General features: G+C 47.5%; 1 protein-coding gene across 6 annotated transcripts in view; it reads left to right on the top strand.

The window, feature by feature from the left end:
- POR (cytochrome p450 oxidoreductase) overlaps positions 1-16,116 on the top strand; it is a 62,779-nt gene that overhangs the window by 30,603 nt on the left and 16,060 nt on the right. Inside the window, exon 1 of one of the 6 annotated variants that reach the window (XM_088796783.1) lies at positions 13,976-14,282. The exons of the other annotated variants lie outside the window; for them this stretch is intronic. Within the exon in view, the coding sequence (XP_088652909.1) occupies positions 14,236-14,282 (47 nt within the window). The 5' untranslated portion in view covers positions 13,976-14,235. Of the gene's footprint in view, positions 1-13,975; positions 14,283-16,116 lie in introns of those variants that run through there. 6 annotated transcript variants of the gene reach the window in all.

Raw genomic sequence — 16,116 nt, 5'->3', positions numbered from 1 at the left:
TCCAACAGGCTTTTATTGGCTTCCAAAGTCACTCATAATTCCTTAAAGCTTTCTGGTGATAGCCAGAGTCTGTGCATGTCTCTTTCAAACATGATATTCCAGCCTTATCAAGAGTTTCCAATTGTATCCTATCATAAAGAGAACAGATTCCTATTGAATTTATGCAAACAACCATATTGCCATGAAAATAATAATACTTATTCAGTCTCCAGATTTCTGGATGGATCAGATAGGAAGAAAAATATGTGTTTCAATACTGCTTACAAAGGTAAAATTTATCAAACTGCTCTAAGGAAAAAAAAAAAGAAAACAAGTTACCTTGAAACATACTTGCTAAAGTACCAGAATAAAACAATATGGTGTCTGCTCGCTCGGGTCCTGAAGGAATTCATGAGACAGGTAGACATATAGAAGGAAGATTTATTAAAGTAAGAGAAGGATTGGCTGGCAGAGTCTGCTGGAAACTACTGCAAATCACTGCCTCTCGACTTGTTTTATATTTTCTAACCAGGATGTAAGTTGCTTTGGCCTGTAATGGAATTTTCTATTGAGTTTGGCTTTGTCCATGGGAATGGGGGAAAGTACAGTTAAACCGGTTATTCCAACCTTTGCATATGTTATTTAGATTTAAGTTGGAGCTACTAGGAGTGGATCCCACACAGACACAAAACCTCTCCCAAGTCACAGGGCCAGCACGAGGCCAATGCAAATAGAAACATTGAAACTGGTATGCATAGTAAATGTATAGGAAGCAGAATCATTAAGAGGCAAAGAAAGAAAGGAAAGCTTTCAGAAAGTCCCAAGCTAGTTACACTTGTTAAATCAAATTATACCAGTGATCCAAATCTCAAAATAGAAGATTTAGTGACACCATTACAATTCCTCTGTCTTTACAATATGTGTGTGTGTGTGTGTGTGTATGAGGTGTGATCAAAGTGTGAATGTTTAAGTAAAAAATTTATTTCAGTAAAAGACGCATTGCCATTAATCCCCCTCAAAATATTACCCACTGCTTCGAACACACTTATCCCATCATTCTTGCCACTTTCTGAAGCAGTTCTGGAAGTCCTCTTCGTGAGTGTCTTTAGTTGGCACTGTCATGGCTCCCTCAATGTCCTGAATCATTTTGACTTTGGGGAAGAGAAAGAAGTCACACGGTGCCAGATCCAGTGAATAAGGTGGATGAGGACACACCATAATGTTTTTATTTGACAGAAATTGCCATACCAGAAGCAATGTGTGACACGGAGCGCTGTCATGATGGAGGATGATTTACGACACACTTTAAAACACACCTTCTCTCAACCGTAGCTCACACCTGACTGACTGCACTGCACCAAACAGGTTGAAACTAGTCACACACTGTTACTAAGGTTTGACGTGCTGCTTCCCATATTGAAGATCCTGCCTTTCTGTTGGATGGCCCCCGGCAGCAGTATTCACCGTATTTTGTGATCACAACGGAAAGGCTCCATGTCACACATCGCTTCTGGTACGACAGTTTCTGTTTAATTAAAAACATTACTGTGTGTCCTCATCTACCTCATTCACCAGATCTGGTACCATACGACTTCAGGCTCTTTCCCAAAGTCAAAATGACCACGAAAGGTAAATATTTTGAATCGATTCAGGACATCAAGGCAGCCACGATAGCACAACTAAAGACATTCACAAAAGAGGACTTCCAGAACCGCTTCAGAAAGTGGCAAGAACAATGGGATAAGAGTGTTTGAAGCGAGGGGGAGTATTCTGAGGGGAATTAATGGTAATGTGTCTTTTACTGTAATAATTTTTTTTAAACACTGACTGTATATTTTTCCATACCTCATGTTGTATAATAATTATTCCTAAAAAGTTTTATCAACCTTTTAATTGCATCTATTTGTTAGTTCTTAATAACTCTATGAGATTTCAGTCAATTAATACCCAAGCTATTTTCTTGACAAATTTCATAACAATAACAAGAGCTTATTTTTTTTGTAAACTCACTTAAAACAAAAATACCATATTTAATGTTAACTCTAAAAAACATGTGTATTTAACCAAACCAAACCTAAACCAGCTTTAATATCAAATATTTTCCTAGCTCATATAATCCTGAAAGGCATTTGGGTTAGTTTCTATTATATATCCTTATTTATATAAGCGCTTAATTCCTTCACGCTAATCAAATATTATAAACTACCTTCCGGAGGAAAAAAACACCATGCCATATATAAAACACAGATATCACAAACAGAGGTCATACACATACACAAAATTATCAATAAGTGTAGAGAAAACAAGATTTTTCATTTGCCCTTGACAATTTTTAAGGAGGCTGGGAAATGGAAGGGGATGAGGGTCTGGCATGTGAGACTAGCAGCTTGTGTTTTTAAAAGTTTTCTCTCCTTTTTTCCCTTCAGTCACCTCAGCCACAGGCAGCAGTGGCTGTGTTTACATTTCTGATTAGCCAGCAGGAAGGTCTTGGGGGGCAACGCTGAGACCTCCCTTCCCCCCCTTTTTTTTTCCTATCAGACTTTGAAAAATCAGCCTCCAATTTTGCTAAATTTCTGATCAGTTATTAAATCCTTTAACATCTGTTCAGCTATACTAATTCTCATAACCTCAGAAACTTTTAAAAAATTTCCACCTTGTTGGGAAATCTGTTGATTTTTCCTTCTGTCTTTTTGAAAATTCTCCTGTTAATAAACCTAACATCTGCATCAGCATCTGTAAGATCCAAGAAGCTTAACAGCAAATTCAAAAGTCGTAAGACTAGTTATATGTTTGAGAATTCTCATATAAGCACGTGTTTGTTTAAGCCAGTTTAATACCACAAATTAGCAGTACCATTTAGTGGTAGAAATATGCCATATCTAGAACATATTAACATAGAGATCTCATAGCTTTCATTTTGAAATACAAGCTTTTGTGTCCCAGGTACAATATAAAACTCAGAGGTAATTTGCTCAGATGACCAAAGCTTTGCCTGCTATAGAAATTCCTTTAAAGCCCTTTAAGAGTTAACCTATACTCAAAGGATGCATTCTGTTTTCTCTGAGAGGCCTGAGAAAGTTGGAAGGCTCAGAGTTAAAAAAAAAAAAAAAAAGCGGCTTCAGATCGCCTGAATTTAAAAGTGACAGATCCTCCTAGAGGAAGACGGTGCCAGGATGAAGCCTGAGCACAAGAGAGCGGTTACCACGTCTGGAGACAAAAAGGATGAGGAGTAGGGGCAAGCGTCAGGCACCGTGTCCTTTCTCACTTCCCAGTCAGTAAGGGAAGAAAAAGCCTCAGATCCACACATAAATGATGCACAAGACAATAAATTGAGTGCTCTCCTAACTAAGCCTCAGGTACTCCAGACAAGTTACAAATTTCAAATTCAAATAGCCAAATAAACAAATACAAATGAACGGTTCACAAATCAGGTACAAGTCCTACAACTTTTCCCCCTCCCAACAAGTTACCTCAAACGAATGCAAAACAAATTGGCTTTTCCCATAGAAAAAGCCTAAACGAAGGAGGAAGTTCCCGTTGCTGATTGGCTGTACACATGGGGTGACTTACCTCCTTCTAAATTGAGCCTGTTGGCTCACAGATGCAACATGGGTAAATTCCCAGCAGTCCTTCCTTTTTTAGACGGAAATGCAAATATCTTTGGAGAGAGAGAAAGGGAGAAAGAGAAAGCCAGGATAGAGAGGAAGAATTCCTTCCGTCAGATGGAGGCCTCCCAAAATGCAAATGGCCTTGTTCTGAGGACAGAGCACCCAGATTGAGAGGAAGGATTCTCTGCTGTCCATTCCAGAACTACTCGACAGCTGACTGACAGACAGCTGACTGAAGTCCAAAGATGTTTCTTTACTCCAAATGTGCTGTGTGCCAAAGAGAGACCAGCGCCCACTGGGGAGTCCCTCCTGAGCCCCCAAGCAAAGCGGCTCTGGCAGGTGCTCAGGACTCACAGGGGGCACCCACCCAGGGTCCATCTACCCCTGGACACCAGCTCCGGGCTGTGGCTCGCCATTTGTTACTGGTTCAAGATTCGTGTGCCCAACACTTCAAGGGGCCAAAACTCAAAACATCAGAGTTTGGAAAAAGGAAAGGACATTGATCAAGAAGGCACTAACTAGCTCGAGAAGATGGGGAGCTTTAACGCTTCCGCAAATCCATCTTAGTGTTACCGGGTGAAGGTCTGGTTGCCTGCTGCTCATAAGCCAATAATCTAATGGAGAGACAAGGATGGTGGAAAGAAAAGCAGGTTTATTCAAAATGCCGCTATTCGGGAGGGTGGCGGACTCCTGTCTAAAGGCCATCTCCCTGTTCCTAGGATGGCAGAAAGTTTGATAGGTTCACAAGCAGCAACAGAACAAAGGAAAGGGGAGTGAGTCTTGTTACTTGTCCGGGAGAACGTCTCCTGGGGTCCGGTATGTTCTGTGATGGTTATCTCGAACCCGGTCTTAGGGGTGATTCATAGTCATCTGACAAAAAATCACAGTCCAGAGTTGCAGCCTGGTTGCCGGTGTCCAGAGGGCTGACTCAGTTTCTTGCAAGTTAGTGTTCTGATTAATTAGATTAAGGAGGTATGCATGTAGCCTTGGAAAAACACAGCAATTAAATTGGACAGTGAGGGGGAGAAACAAAGAAGAGGGGGGAAAATGAACTACAAAATAAACTGTAATTCAGCAAACCACGCCAGGGTGCTAAATCCTTAAAAGTATATGTCATGCTTACATTAAAAACGCCCCAAATTCAGTCCTCTTTTATGTCAAGGGAAGGGAGAAAGGGTGCGGCAAGAGGTGGGTAAGGCCTGGAGATAGCTCGGTGCGGACTGGGAGACAAGGGAGAGTGAGTCTAAATCTCCCCAGTGGATCCATTGACCCCCACTGATCTCAATCAGGGTCTTGAGGCTCCTGTAAATCTTTGATAAACAGTCATTATTTTGTACATGATTTACCAGCTCTTCAGGAGAGGTACCTTTGGACAAGGGGCTGTTTTTGCAAAATCCTCAAGCCTGAAGCAGAATTCCTCTAGGTAACTAATATACCTGTCCCAGGAGCAGTTAGTCTGAAGGCCATGGGAGAAATGCAGGCTGGAGCGTTTCAGTCTGTTACAGATACAACTCAGGAACAGCCAGATGGAAGAGATGCATTGGGCAAGGGTAGGAACCCCACTCTCCAGCACCTTCGCCTGTTAGCAGCCCTGAGGCTCTCCAAACCCCATCCTTTGGGTTTTTTATGGAGGCTTCATTATGTGGGCACGATTGATTAACTCGCTGGGCATGGGGGATTAATTCAACCTCCAGCCCCTCTCCCCTCCCTGGAGATCAGGGATAGGGCTGTGAGTTCCAACCCTGTAACCACAGTGTTGGTTCCCTTGGCTACTGGCCCCATCCTTAGAGGCTTTCCTAAGTTACTTCAGTAACATGAACTCCAGCGTGATAGAAAGCGGCTTGTTTTGAATAACAGAAGACTCCTTTATCTCTCTTATCACTTAGGAATTTCCAAGGGGTTTAGGAGCTCTGTGCCAGAAAGAGGATGAAAAGCAAATATATGTTTCCAGACAGTATCCAGCTTGACTTTACAAACACTGTTTTTATTTTGTTGATTTTTTTAACCTTCCATAAAGCTTCCTTTTAAGAAAGTTTAACTTAAAAGGTAACTTAGTTTAAATACAAATATTAAGGATGTAAGAGTTCAGAGGGTTTCTAGATATGAAAAAATGGTGGTGGAGGTGTGACTAAGTGACTACACCACTGTCTCCTCATGACTGAGTTCCGTGTCATGGCTGCAACCCGGTCATGTTGCAGGGAGGTTTGGGTGGGACCTACGAGGCCAGGCCCTGTGCTGGGAGAACCCCAGGGCACAGCTCTGCCCTGCAGGGCTCCCTGAATTCCACAAGGAGCTCTCTGGTAACAGTTTTCTCTCCCAGAAAAGTATAGTTCTTGGACTTGAAAGCAGATATTCAGGGAGTACAATTCTTGTACAGTATGTACAAGACGTTGCTAGGATAACAAAACCAGTTTTACCACAGGCTAATTGATGTAATGAAAGTCAAGTTCCTAGGGCATCTCATTAATATAATAAAACCACATTATTGGGGTCCTGCTATACCATTGACAGGGCATTCGTTTTACAGTTTAGAACACTCAGCAACTGTTTGCAGAGGCCCTACTAAGTGCCAGATAGCCATGAATAAAATAGATGAAGTCCTCATGTTTACCAAGCTTGCTCTCTAGTGCTGAGTAGATCCTGGGCAAGACCCTTAACCTCGCTCTGCCTCATTTCCTCATCCGCTAAATGGAGGCGATAACCCCAATCTCACGGAGCTCTTGAGAGTATGAAGTGAGGTGATATTTATGACATCGCCTAGCATTGCTCCGTGGTCGCTGCTTAATGTTTGTAGCAGAGTGTATTTTGCACCAAGCGCTAGGTGCTACAGGAATAGGGGTAGCATTTACGTTAAAGGAGCTGAGAAGTCAGGATGTTGAAATGTGCTTTTTAAAAATGGTTTATGAAGTGCTTTCATGTGCATTACCTAATCTGGGCCTCTGCGACAGGAGTGTGCGCTAGGCAGGGTGGGCGGCCTCATCACTCATCGGAGAGCTGGCTGGCAGGGAAGCCACGGGCTTCTGGAATTCTAAGAAAGAAGGAAATCCCCCTGGCAGAGGGATGAAGATCTGCTGTGTGTGTGTGTGTGTGGGGGGGGGGGGGGTTGCGAAGGTTCTAGAAAGTGGTGCTGTACCCGAGCCTGAGAGGGCTTTTGCTGTCAGAGGGCCTGAGGATGGGTGGGAGCTGGGCAGCTGAGCTGGCAGCCAGCCTTTTCCAGCTGGCGCTGATAACAGGTGCATTCCTGGTGGAGCAAAGTATTTTTGGTGGGAAAAAACGTGGTGGTTAAAATAAGGGGACTGGTGTCCAGGTCCCAGCTTACAGTGAGTGGCCCTGCACTTCCTTGTCTGTAAAATGGAGGTGTCCCTCCACCCCACTCCCCCCACGAGTGAGGAGTATGAATGTGCCACGGGAGCGCGTGGAGCCTCCGTTCTCCCCATCACTTCTCTGGCCTTGCAAGATCGACTTGAAATAAAACTCCTAAACTGTGGGAGCACTTGTATCTGGTAGATTCTAACTGTTTCTCTCTGCCAGGATGCTGAAACTGTATTTCCCTCTTCATAATCTTAAATTTTTAACCTTAAGTGTGTGGTGTCCTACCCTGCAGCAATCCTTTCCCAGCCTTCATTATATCATGTTGACCACCTGCTGTGGCCGGGGGTTTTATGGCAACACTGTACAGGGAAGTGTGTACAGTGCAGGGGTTAAGTCCTGGGCCGTACAGCTGGGTGACTAAGGCTTGAATCCCGACTCTACCACATAGGAGCCATGTCACGTTTGCTGTTACTTAATCTTTTGAAGTCCACGTCCTCAACTGTAAATTGGAGATAATAATAGTACTTATGTCATAGGGTTGTAAAAATTAAATGGCGAGCTGTTGTAGAACTCTTTGCACAGGTCCTGATGCGTGCCCTCAACTGGTATGTCTCCTTATTTTCTCCTTCTTGTTAATACCATCTCCAGTCTTACAGGAGACCTTCAAGGAAGGCGTTATAATTCCATTTTTCAGATGAGGAGACTGAAGCACTTTGATGAGGAGCTGGCTCAAGGCCACCTAACGTAGAAGTAGCAGAGTTGACTTTTGAACCCAGATCTGCAAGCTTCACACCCCGAGTTTTCCCCACTTTGCCATGCTGCCTTCAGTCTCTTAGACGTTACTATCCCATTTCAAAGATGAGAAAACTGAGACTCAGAGAGGCCACTTAGCTGATACAGCTGGGCCACAAGCCTGGACCTCGTGTTATAAATCCTGCATCACTGTCGCTGAGCACATACGTTCAGTGAGCACAGGTGATTTTCTCCACAGCACAGAGCTTCTCTTACCCACCAGGTCAGTGGGGTGTGATGGGGCTTCGTGTGGGGACTGTGTATGGCCCAGGGCTATGTCAGGAATTCTCACCACAATTTCTGGTAGCTTCTAGTTGGTGTTTTAAGGTCTTTTAGGCCTTAGCCACCTGGGATACTGTGTCCAAACCTTTGGGCATGGATATTTTTGAAAACCAAACAAATAGGACCAACTGTGTCTGACCAGCAAGCACTTTGAATAGCATGGAAGCACAGGACACGTATCTACAGTCTCACCGACCCTGGACTTCTGGGTACAGGGCATCCAGGAGGAGGCTGTGTGCGCCGATGAATCTCCCCAGCTATGCTGGCCCCCAGGGCCCTCACCACCAGTCTGGATTTAGCTTTCAGAACCTCAGGAACCCAGATGCCCTCTGCTGCCACTGTCCGTGAGTGGCTGACAGAGACACCACCTGTGGACTCTTCTGGAGCCTGGAGTTTGCTCTCTGAGCCAGAATCAGCCTCAGTCCAGGAGTGTACCTGAGACAGTCTTTGCCCTCCAGGGTGGGGATGGGAGAGGGTTTAATACATCAGCCAGAGTAGACTTTGCCCTAACCCTCCTCTCCGGCAGAGTTCCGGTTCAAGAGCAACAATGTGGGACTGTAGTGCTGACAGGAGTGCAGGGGAAGCTGCCCAGCCTCTGGTAAGAGGGGCGGTGTGGGCATGTGGTGATATCGCAATACTGGCTAGCATCCTGGGGTCCATCAGTCAGGCAAACATTTATACGAGACTGTGCCAAGCCCTTGTGACAGACAGATCAATAAACCGGACCCTGCCCTCCGATCCCATGGGAAGGAAGGGCAGTCATGAGAATAGGTTCATCTGGAGTGGGTTACGCTGGAAGACGTGCATGTGAAGAGCAAGAGGCAGGGTCAGGCTCTGACGGGTTGTGGAAGGCTTTCGATGGGAGGGGGCGTTGGAGTTGAGTCTTTAAGAGGAGCGGGGTTTGACAGGCTGTGGTGGTGGACCTGAGGCCCGGACGAGAAGGACCCTGGGATGTGTTGGGGCGCCAGTGCGCTGTTTGGTGATGTCACCAGGGTGTGTGTTTAGGGTAGGGTGGGGCCGGGGCGTGGGAAAGCAGGCCGGAGCCGGATTGGACAGTGCTCTGTACACCACTGACATGGTCACACCCAGGCTTCACAAGGCCCCTGTGGGCAGCATGGGGGACACGTGGAGAGGGCTGTTGGCAGCGTTTCTCTGATGACCAGTGACCTGTTCATGTATTTATTGGCCATTTATCTTCCTTTGTGAAGGAAGGTCTGTCTGTTCAAGATCTTGCCTATTTTGTCTATATGGTTATCAGATACAGGTCCTTCGTTAGGTTAATGTATCTCCCTTCTGTCACTTGCCTTTTTACTCTCTTAATAGTGTTTTTGATGATCAGAAGTTCTTGACTTAAACTTAGTCCAATTTGTCAACCTTTTGGGTGACCTTAACCTTCATTTCATGGTTAACGTTTTTGTGTCCCGTTTAAGAGGTCTTTACTTATCTTGAGGTCATGAAGATGTTCTTTTATAGTAGCTTTTAAACTAGCTCTGCCATCCTGCTGAAATTGACTTGGGGAATTGTGTGAAACACTTTACAAATTTTTTTTCATTTTTTAATTTTATGGGTATTCACTCAACCCGGCACCACTTCCTGATGCTTTTCCGACTGCTCTTCAGTGTCACTGTTGATATCAATCACGTGACTGTATATGTGGGGATACGTTTCTAGACTCTTCTGTTCTATTGATCTGTCCTTTATCCTTTCACCAATAGCTCAGTGCTCTAGCTTCTATGATTTGACAGTTACTCTTGACTTGATATCTGGTGGCTAAGTCCTCCAGCTTTGTTCTTCTAAGATTCTCTTGGCTTTTTTGGGCCCTTGACACTTCCCTATAACTTTTAGAATCAGCTTGTCAATTTCTACCAAAACTAAACAAACAAACAAAAAGCTGCTGGGATTTTAGTTGGGATTAGATTGAATCTATAAATTGACATCTTACAATATTGAGCCTTTTAATCCACAAACAAGATTTTCTCCCCCGGGGGAGGTCTTTTGAATTGTTTTTAATAGCAGTTAATGACTTAAAGAGGAGCAATTACAAGCAGCAATTTCTCTTAATAATAATAATAATGTTAAAAGTGGCTCTTTCATATGCACTCCCACTCCCTCCTCAGCCTGTACCTCCTGACAGAGCATCCCATGCCAGGCAGCTCCTGATCGAAGGGGCCTGGGACAGTGCCAGTTCCCACAGGAGTCTGAAGCTCCGGGGAGCCCCTCTGTGCCCCCACATACTTTGCCTCACGCATGTGATGCAGCGCTCTGCGTGGAGCCACCCATCTCATTGGATGGGCAGCTGTTTCTATTTCTGCTGCTCATGGTGCAAAGATAGCACCCCATTCCTGTCTGGGCCCCTGGCTGGGCTCAGGGCCTAGTGAGAGTGAAGATACGCAGAGAATGGCTGTTGAATTAGTAAGTAGTAAACTTGTGTATGTGGCTGCCTCTTGGGCAAACTGGCCCACAGGCTTACTCAGTATTTTTAAATTTTTAAATGAAAGGCTGGCAATTTCACATAAAACCTAAGCTTACAGCTTCTTTTGAACAAAAGTCAGAGGATCTGGCCACGTCGAGCCCACCGCGATGCCTGCCGGCCGTGGCTGTGGCTGAGCAGGGCCATGTTTCCAGATGGGGCCTCGTCCACAGCCCCCGCCCCCGGCTGCCTGGCGGCTGTGCCCCTCTGCTGGCTCACTGCCCTGTGCCCCATCCTCCACGGCCCCACCTCTGCCACATTTCTGGTGTCAGAGCGCTTTAAAGGAAAACAAAGCTTGTTATGGAACATTTCAAACAAACACCAAAGCTTAGAGCGTAGAAGAGGGAACTCGTGCACTCATCACCCAGTTTTAACAATTATCCTCTCCTCACCCATCTTGCCTCCTGCTCCCGCCCCACTGCGCCTGGATTCTCTTCAAGCAATCATATAATTTTATAATTAATCATATAATTTGTAGGAATTATGAATAAAGCAATTATATGATTTCACAGAAAGCTGGAAATATTTCCTGTGAAATTATATGGAAATAAGAAAATATTTCAGTCCTCTAAAATTCAAGGACTCGCCTTTTTAAACATAACTTAATGCCCTATTCCTGAAAGTCAGCAGTAAGCGTCATTATCGTCAGATATACAATCAGCATTTGTTCATAGTTCCCTGTGGACTGATAAAATTTTTTAAACAGTTTTTTAAAAATTCAGGATCTAAACAAGGCCCATGCATTACACTTCATTAATAAATCTTATAAGGCTCTCTTGGGGGTCAGGTATATTGAGGTATAATTTACATGCAATAAAATTCACCTTTTAGGAAAAATTAAGTAAAATTCACTGTGTAAGTATAAAGTTTTATGAGTCCCATGGGATGTATGTGGCTGTGTAACCAGTGTTACAACCAAGATATAGAATATTCCATCATCCCAAAAAACTCCCCTCACCGCCCTCCCTCTGGGCAACCACTGATCGGATTTTGGCCCCTGTAGTTTTGCTTTTCCCCAAATGTCATGCAAATGGAATTATGTAGCTACAGCATGGGCTTTCCCTCCATCCTTGTTTTTTCCTTGAAGTATTTTTGAAGAAACCAGATCATTTATTTCACAGAGTTTCCCACAGTCTGGATTTTGCTGATTGCATCCCACTGGGGGTGGCTTCTGAAAAGCCTCAAAAGAGCTTGTTTTCCTATGTGATCTTTATTTGGGGACTTGCTCTGGACAGAAAGGCCAGGGAAGCCAGGAGTCAGGGCTGCTGGCTTCGTTTCCATCCGTCTTTATCTTTTGAGTGCTGACATGTGGAAAGTGAGCTAGAGTTCTTTCCACATCGAGCTCAGGGTCACCCTCTTTATAGAGAGGTCCTTGGCTCTGCCAAACATGAAAATAGTAACACAGATGAGTTTGACAAAGAGAAAAGCACTAGGAGAAGGCCCTTGTGGACGTGGAGAGTGACCGTGCCTGAAAGCTCCCGTCAGGGCAAATGGCAAGGAGATGGGCTCCGGATATTTACTCTGCGCCTGCAAGCACAGGCCTGGGCTTTGTCTCAGGGACTCAAAGTCCTCAGGGACTTTGTCTGCCTTTCCTTCTGCCTTGTCCCCCGATGAGATTGGGGTGGTGTTGGCAGAGCTAAATAGCCCAGCAGCTCCTTGGACCTCAGTCTCTCACTTCGCTCTCCTGCACAGTAGCAGTCACCTGCCTAACACGTGACAAGCCAGTCACTGCCCAGTGGTCTCGGGCTCAGGAGAGAGGCCAGAGGGCATGGCAGGGTATGGGATCCCGGTCTGCGTGTTGGGGGGTACATGTCGAAGGCTATATGGGTGGGGGGTGGTGTCTATGAGGGAAATAGCAGCCCACTTGAGCTTGAGAGCACCCCACATGACCTAGGATCCCTGGGAAGGACTGTGAAGTATGATTTCTGAACATGCCTAGGGACACACCTGGGACTTGTGGGACAGGGAGGCACAGCCGTGCTCAGTGGGAGCGGACATGAACTTTCACAGGCCTGGAGTTGAGTTACTGCTTCACGCCCGAGCCTCCCTCTCCTTGGTTCCCAAATGGGGATGGAAATCCTTGCCCACTTCACAGGCTGGGGAGGATTCAATGAAATAAAATATAAAGCTCCTTGAATACTAGCTGGCATGCATTCAGCACACAGCAAGTAGTACTTCCCGTTCCCATCTTTTGTCTTTGCCTTGTGGCCTCCGACACCTGCTTTAACCTCCCACCTGCCAAAGGCCCGTGGTCACAGGAAGCGCCTTCACTCTGCTCGTCCTTCACTGCTGGTTTCCGTTCTTCACTCCATCAGTAGAGACAGCTGCTGTTGTTTATTTAAGCACCAGCCAACCACTCTGTTTTCACCGAAAGCAGCTGCCGTACCATCAGCTTTCTGCCCCAGGGTTCGGGACTGTGTTGCCCATGATAGAGAAATCAGGGCCTGCTTGTGGAACTGACTTTCCTGTAGTGGACGCCTCAGAGTCAGAGCTGGTCCTGTGCCGCCTGCCCGCCTCACAGCTCCAGGGCCATCATATGTGTGTCGGCTCTCCTTCCCTCTCTGACGGTGGGGGCCTGCTACCCTGGTAGGTGGAGAACTTGCCACCACACACTGGGCTCCAGAGGGGAGCCATTCAAAAGCAGCCATCCCGTGTGTCACCAAGGGCAGGAAAAGTCCCAGAAGAAACCACTTCTGCTGTGCAGAAGATTAAATCTGAGTTGCAGTTTTCAGAAATCCTTCTGAGTGCTGCCTGGGATGGGAAACAACATGAATCACACTGGGACGTCTTGGTTCATCTCTGTCCAAGTGACTCAGTGCTTTTGTCCACCCTCCCTTTTGTCTTCCCCACACAGCGGGCTGCAGTTGACTTCTGAAGCCTGAAGCGGGGAGACTCCTGCTCCCAATTTAGGAGTGGAGAGCCCTAATTGAAACCTTTTGTGCTCCATTCCGGAGCCGCATGGTCTCTGGGCTGGGAGCTTGGGCCAGATGCGGCCTCGGAGATGGGCGGCTTGTACTTGGGTTCTTTGACGGGTGCGCCTTAAAACGAAATCTCAGCAGCGAACAGTGACCACCTTGCCGCGTACCCCTGCTGCACAACGGAGGGTAAGATGTGCTGGTCTCACAGCACACAGGGTGCTCCCAGGTGACGGGCCGACTAGTGTCTTAGGCTCTGTTGCCCATAGTTCCTTTGCAGGGAGGAAGACATGAACCAGATCTAATTTAATGTGATCCTGAGGCCCCCTGGCAGCGGGACCAATGCAGCTTCCTTTATGGAGAGACGGCCCTGCCATAGCAACCTGCACAGCTGCCTTCTAGTGTTTAGAAGAGCTTTATTCAGCCTCCATGACTTCCTTTTATTTATTTTTTTTCAAATGGGAAAGGGGGAGGATGTGGAGAGAAAGGGCTTTGATATAAACAGTTTCCAAGGAGACCCGAGTTGGGGTTGGGAAGGCTTTCTCCTTCCCTCCGTCCATACCGAAGAAGGAGGGGTGTGTGCCCCAAACGCAGGGGATCACGGGAGGTTTCAGTCTGGAGTCCTGGTTCCTCCCTGCTGGAATCTCCAGATGTTGCAGTGTTCTCAGGCTCGTGGGGACGGATGCACGCAGGGCCTGGGCTGAGATTCCGAGAGGACTTTGGGGTACCCAGGAGCACATGCAGGGTTTGGGCCCTGCCAGCGCTGTGTCAAGGATGGATAGGACCCGACCTCCTAGCTGCTGGCTCCCAGCCCAGTTCCAGGAGAACACTGCAACCTGCCTTCTTCCTTAAGTCCTGGAGTTGGGAGTGAGAAACCATGGGGTGCACGTACTCAGCTCCGCCGGACGAGCCCACCCTGAGAAGGTCAGTTCCAGACAGTGTCTGCGGCAACAAACTGTCTCGATGCCCCTCTGGCTGGGGGACACCTGACACTTATACTCGAGTGTGGATGGAACTCCTTCCTGGTCAGGAACACCCTGCAGGCGCGAAGAGGGTGCTGTGTAGAGTTAACCAGCAGAGCTGCGGGCATCTCCGGTGGGGTGGGGGGAGCTTGGCTGGGCAGGGGCACTGCTGGCCCTTCCAGTCCTGGATTTGCAGGCTGCATGTCCCTGTTTCCAAAGGACGGGATTTGGACTGGAAACCAGGAAGGCCCCAGTCACCAACTCCTCTGCCTGTGAAAGATCAGATTCAATGTGCAAATTCCCGTGTGAAGCTGTCGGGCGATAAAGCCAGTTGAGGGCACTCAGGTGTGAACCCCATGCGGGTGAGCAGCAGTGGGGAGACAGGTTCAGCTGCGCCCCAGCAGGCGAGGTATAACTAGGAGGAATAGCACGAAAGTACACTGTTGGGCCAGTGGCTAGAGGCACGAGGTCTCCTCAGCCGCCTTGGGTTTCCCTTCCCCTCACGGACCTCGGTGTGCCCAGGATCTCTGGAAGCCATCCCTGGAGGTGGGGAGTGTTCTTCCTTTCCCTGGGGGTTGAAGCTAGTGAAGGGGTCAGAGCTGGCCTTCAGAAGTGTCTGTGCCTCTTGGGAGAACCCTTCCTCCGGGGACAGGCCGGGTAGCCCTCCTGCCCGCCTCTGACTTTCTAGCCAGATGTGCCTGGAGGCCTTCCCTCTCCACTCCCAGAGCCGCCAGCCTGTAATTCCAGCCCTGTGCAACTGCATCAGGAGGCCACACTGAGGCCCTCCTCCCCGCGCCCCTCCCCACACATGTGTGGGCCTCATCCGGGAGCCCCTCAGCTGCCAGTTCCCATGGCTTTCTCTCTCGGGAGGCATTTTGTCTCTGAGAACAGAGCACAGCACTTCTGAGAAACCCTTCCTGGTTCTCTCGCCATAGTGCCTGCCCCCTCTGAAGCCCTGTGGCCTGGGCCAGCCGATCCCATCATTGGGTCTTAACACCGGCCACCTTGTGCTGCTGGGCCATGGGAATCACAGAGTGACGTGACCCAAACAGCCTCCTTCTAGAGAACACCCTCTTTATCCCTGAGAGTTAACCAAGTTCCAGGTGCTGTGCAAGGCACTGGAGGAGGCTGCAGAAGCCAAGAGGCAGTGTTTTCAGTAAGAGGAATCTGAGGCCTTGAGAGGCCATGACTTGTCACAGGCCCATTCAGTGGCAGAACGAGGATTTGAACTCGAGTCCCTGCTCCTGATATATGGCCCCTCCCATCCTGCCTTGACTCCTTGGGGCCTGTCTTTCCCAACTTGGTGATTGGCACTTGGAAGGTAAAGGCTGCCTTGTTTAGTCTCATGCCTGTGGTTTAGTCTCATGCCTGTGGTGCTGGCACAGTGCCCTCCCCACCCAGGCTGGCACACATACCCTGTAGGAGGAAGAGCAGCCCTGCACCACTGGGCAAAGGGGTGCCACTTGTCCCTTTCTTCAACAAGTCTTCAGATCCACCTTCTTCGAGATGTAGCTTCTGTAGAAGCCTCTGTCCTTTCAGACGAGACAGTTGTTGGCTTTTCGGCCCTTGAGTGGGTAGGGGAACCCTCCAAAGGCCTTCTCAGACCACCTCTGCCAACCTTCTGCTGGGCAGAGGACTCGTCGGCCCAGGAAGCCAATAAAACATGCTGAGTACTGGGCACTGTGCCAGTGGCAAAGAGATACATGGGTAACTCCCCCCAAATTAGTAAAGCCAGACCTCTGATTGAGCAATGAGAATACATTGAATTAAGTGCCTGGACGGAGGTGTGTGATGTA

This window comes from Rhinolophus sinicus, chromosome 3, assembly GCF_057876585.1.
Source record: "Rhinolophus sinicus isolate RSI-liver-muscle chromosome 3, RSI-T2T, whole genome shotgun sequence".
In the NCBI taxonomy this organism is placed as follows: domain Eukaryota; kingdom Metazoa; phylum Chordata; class Mammalia; order Chiroptera; family Rhinolophidae; genus Rhinolophus; species Rhinolophus sinicus.
The sequence above is the reverse complement of the archived record's forward strand: the minus strand, read 5'-3'. Positions and strand labels throughout refer to the sequence as shown.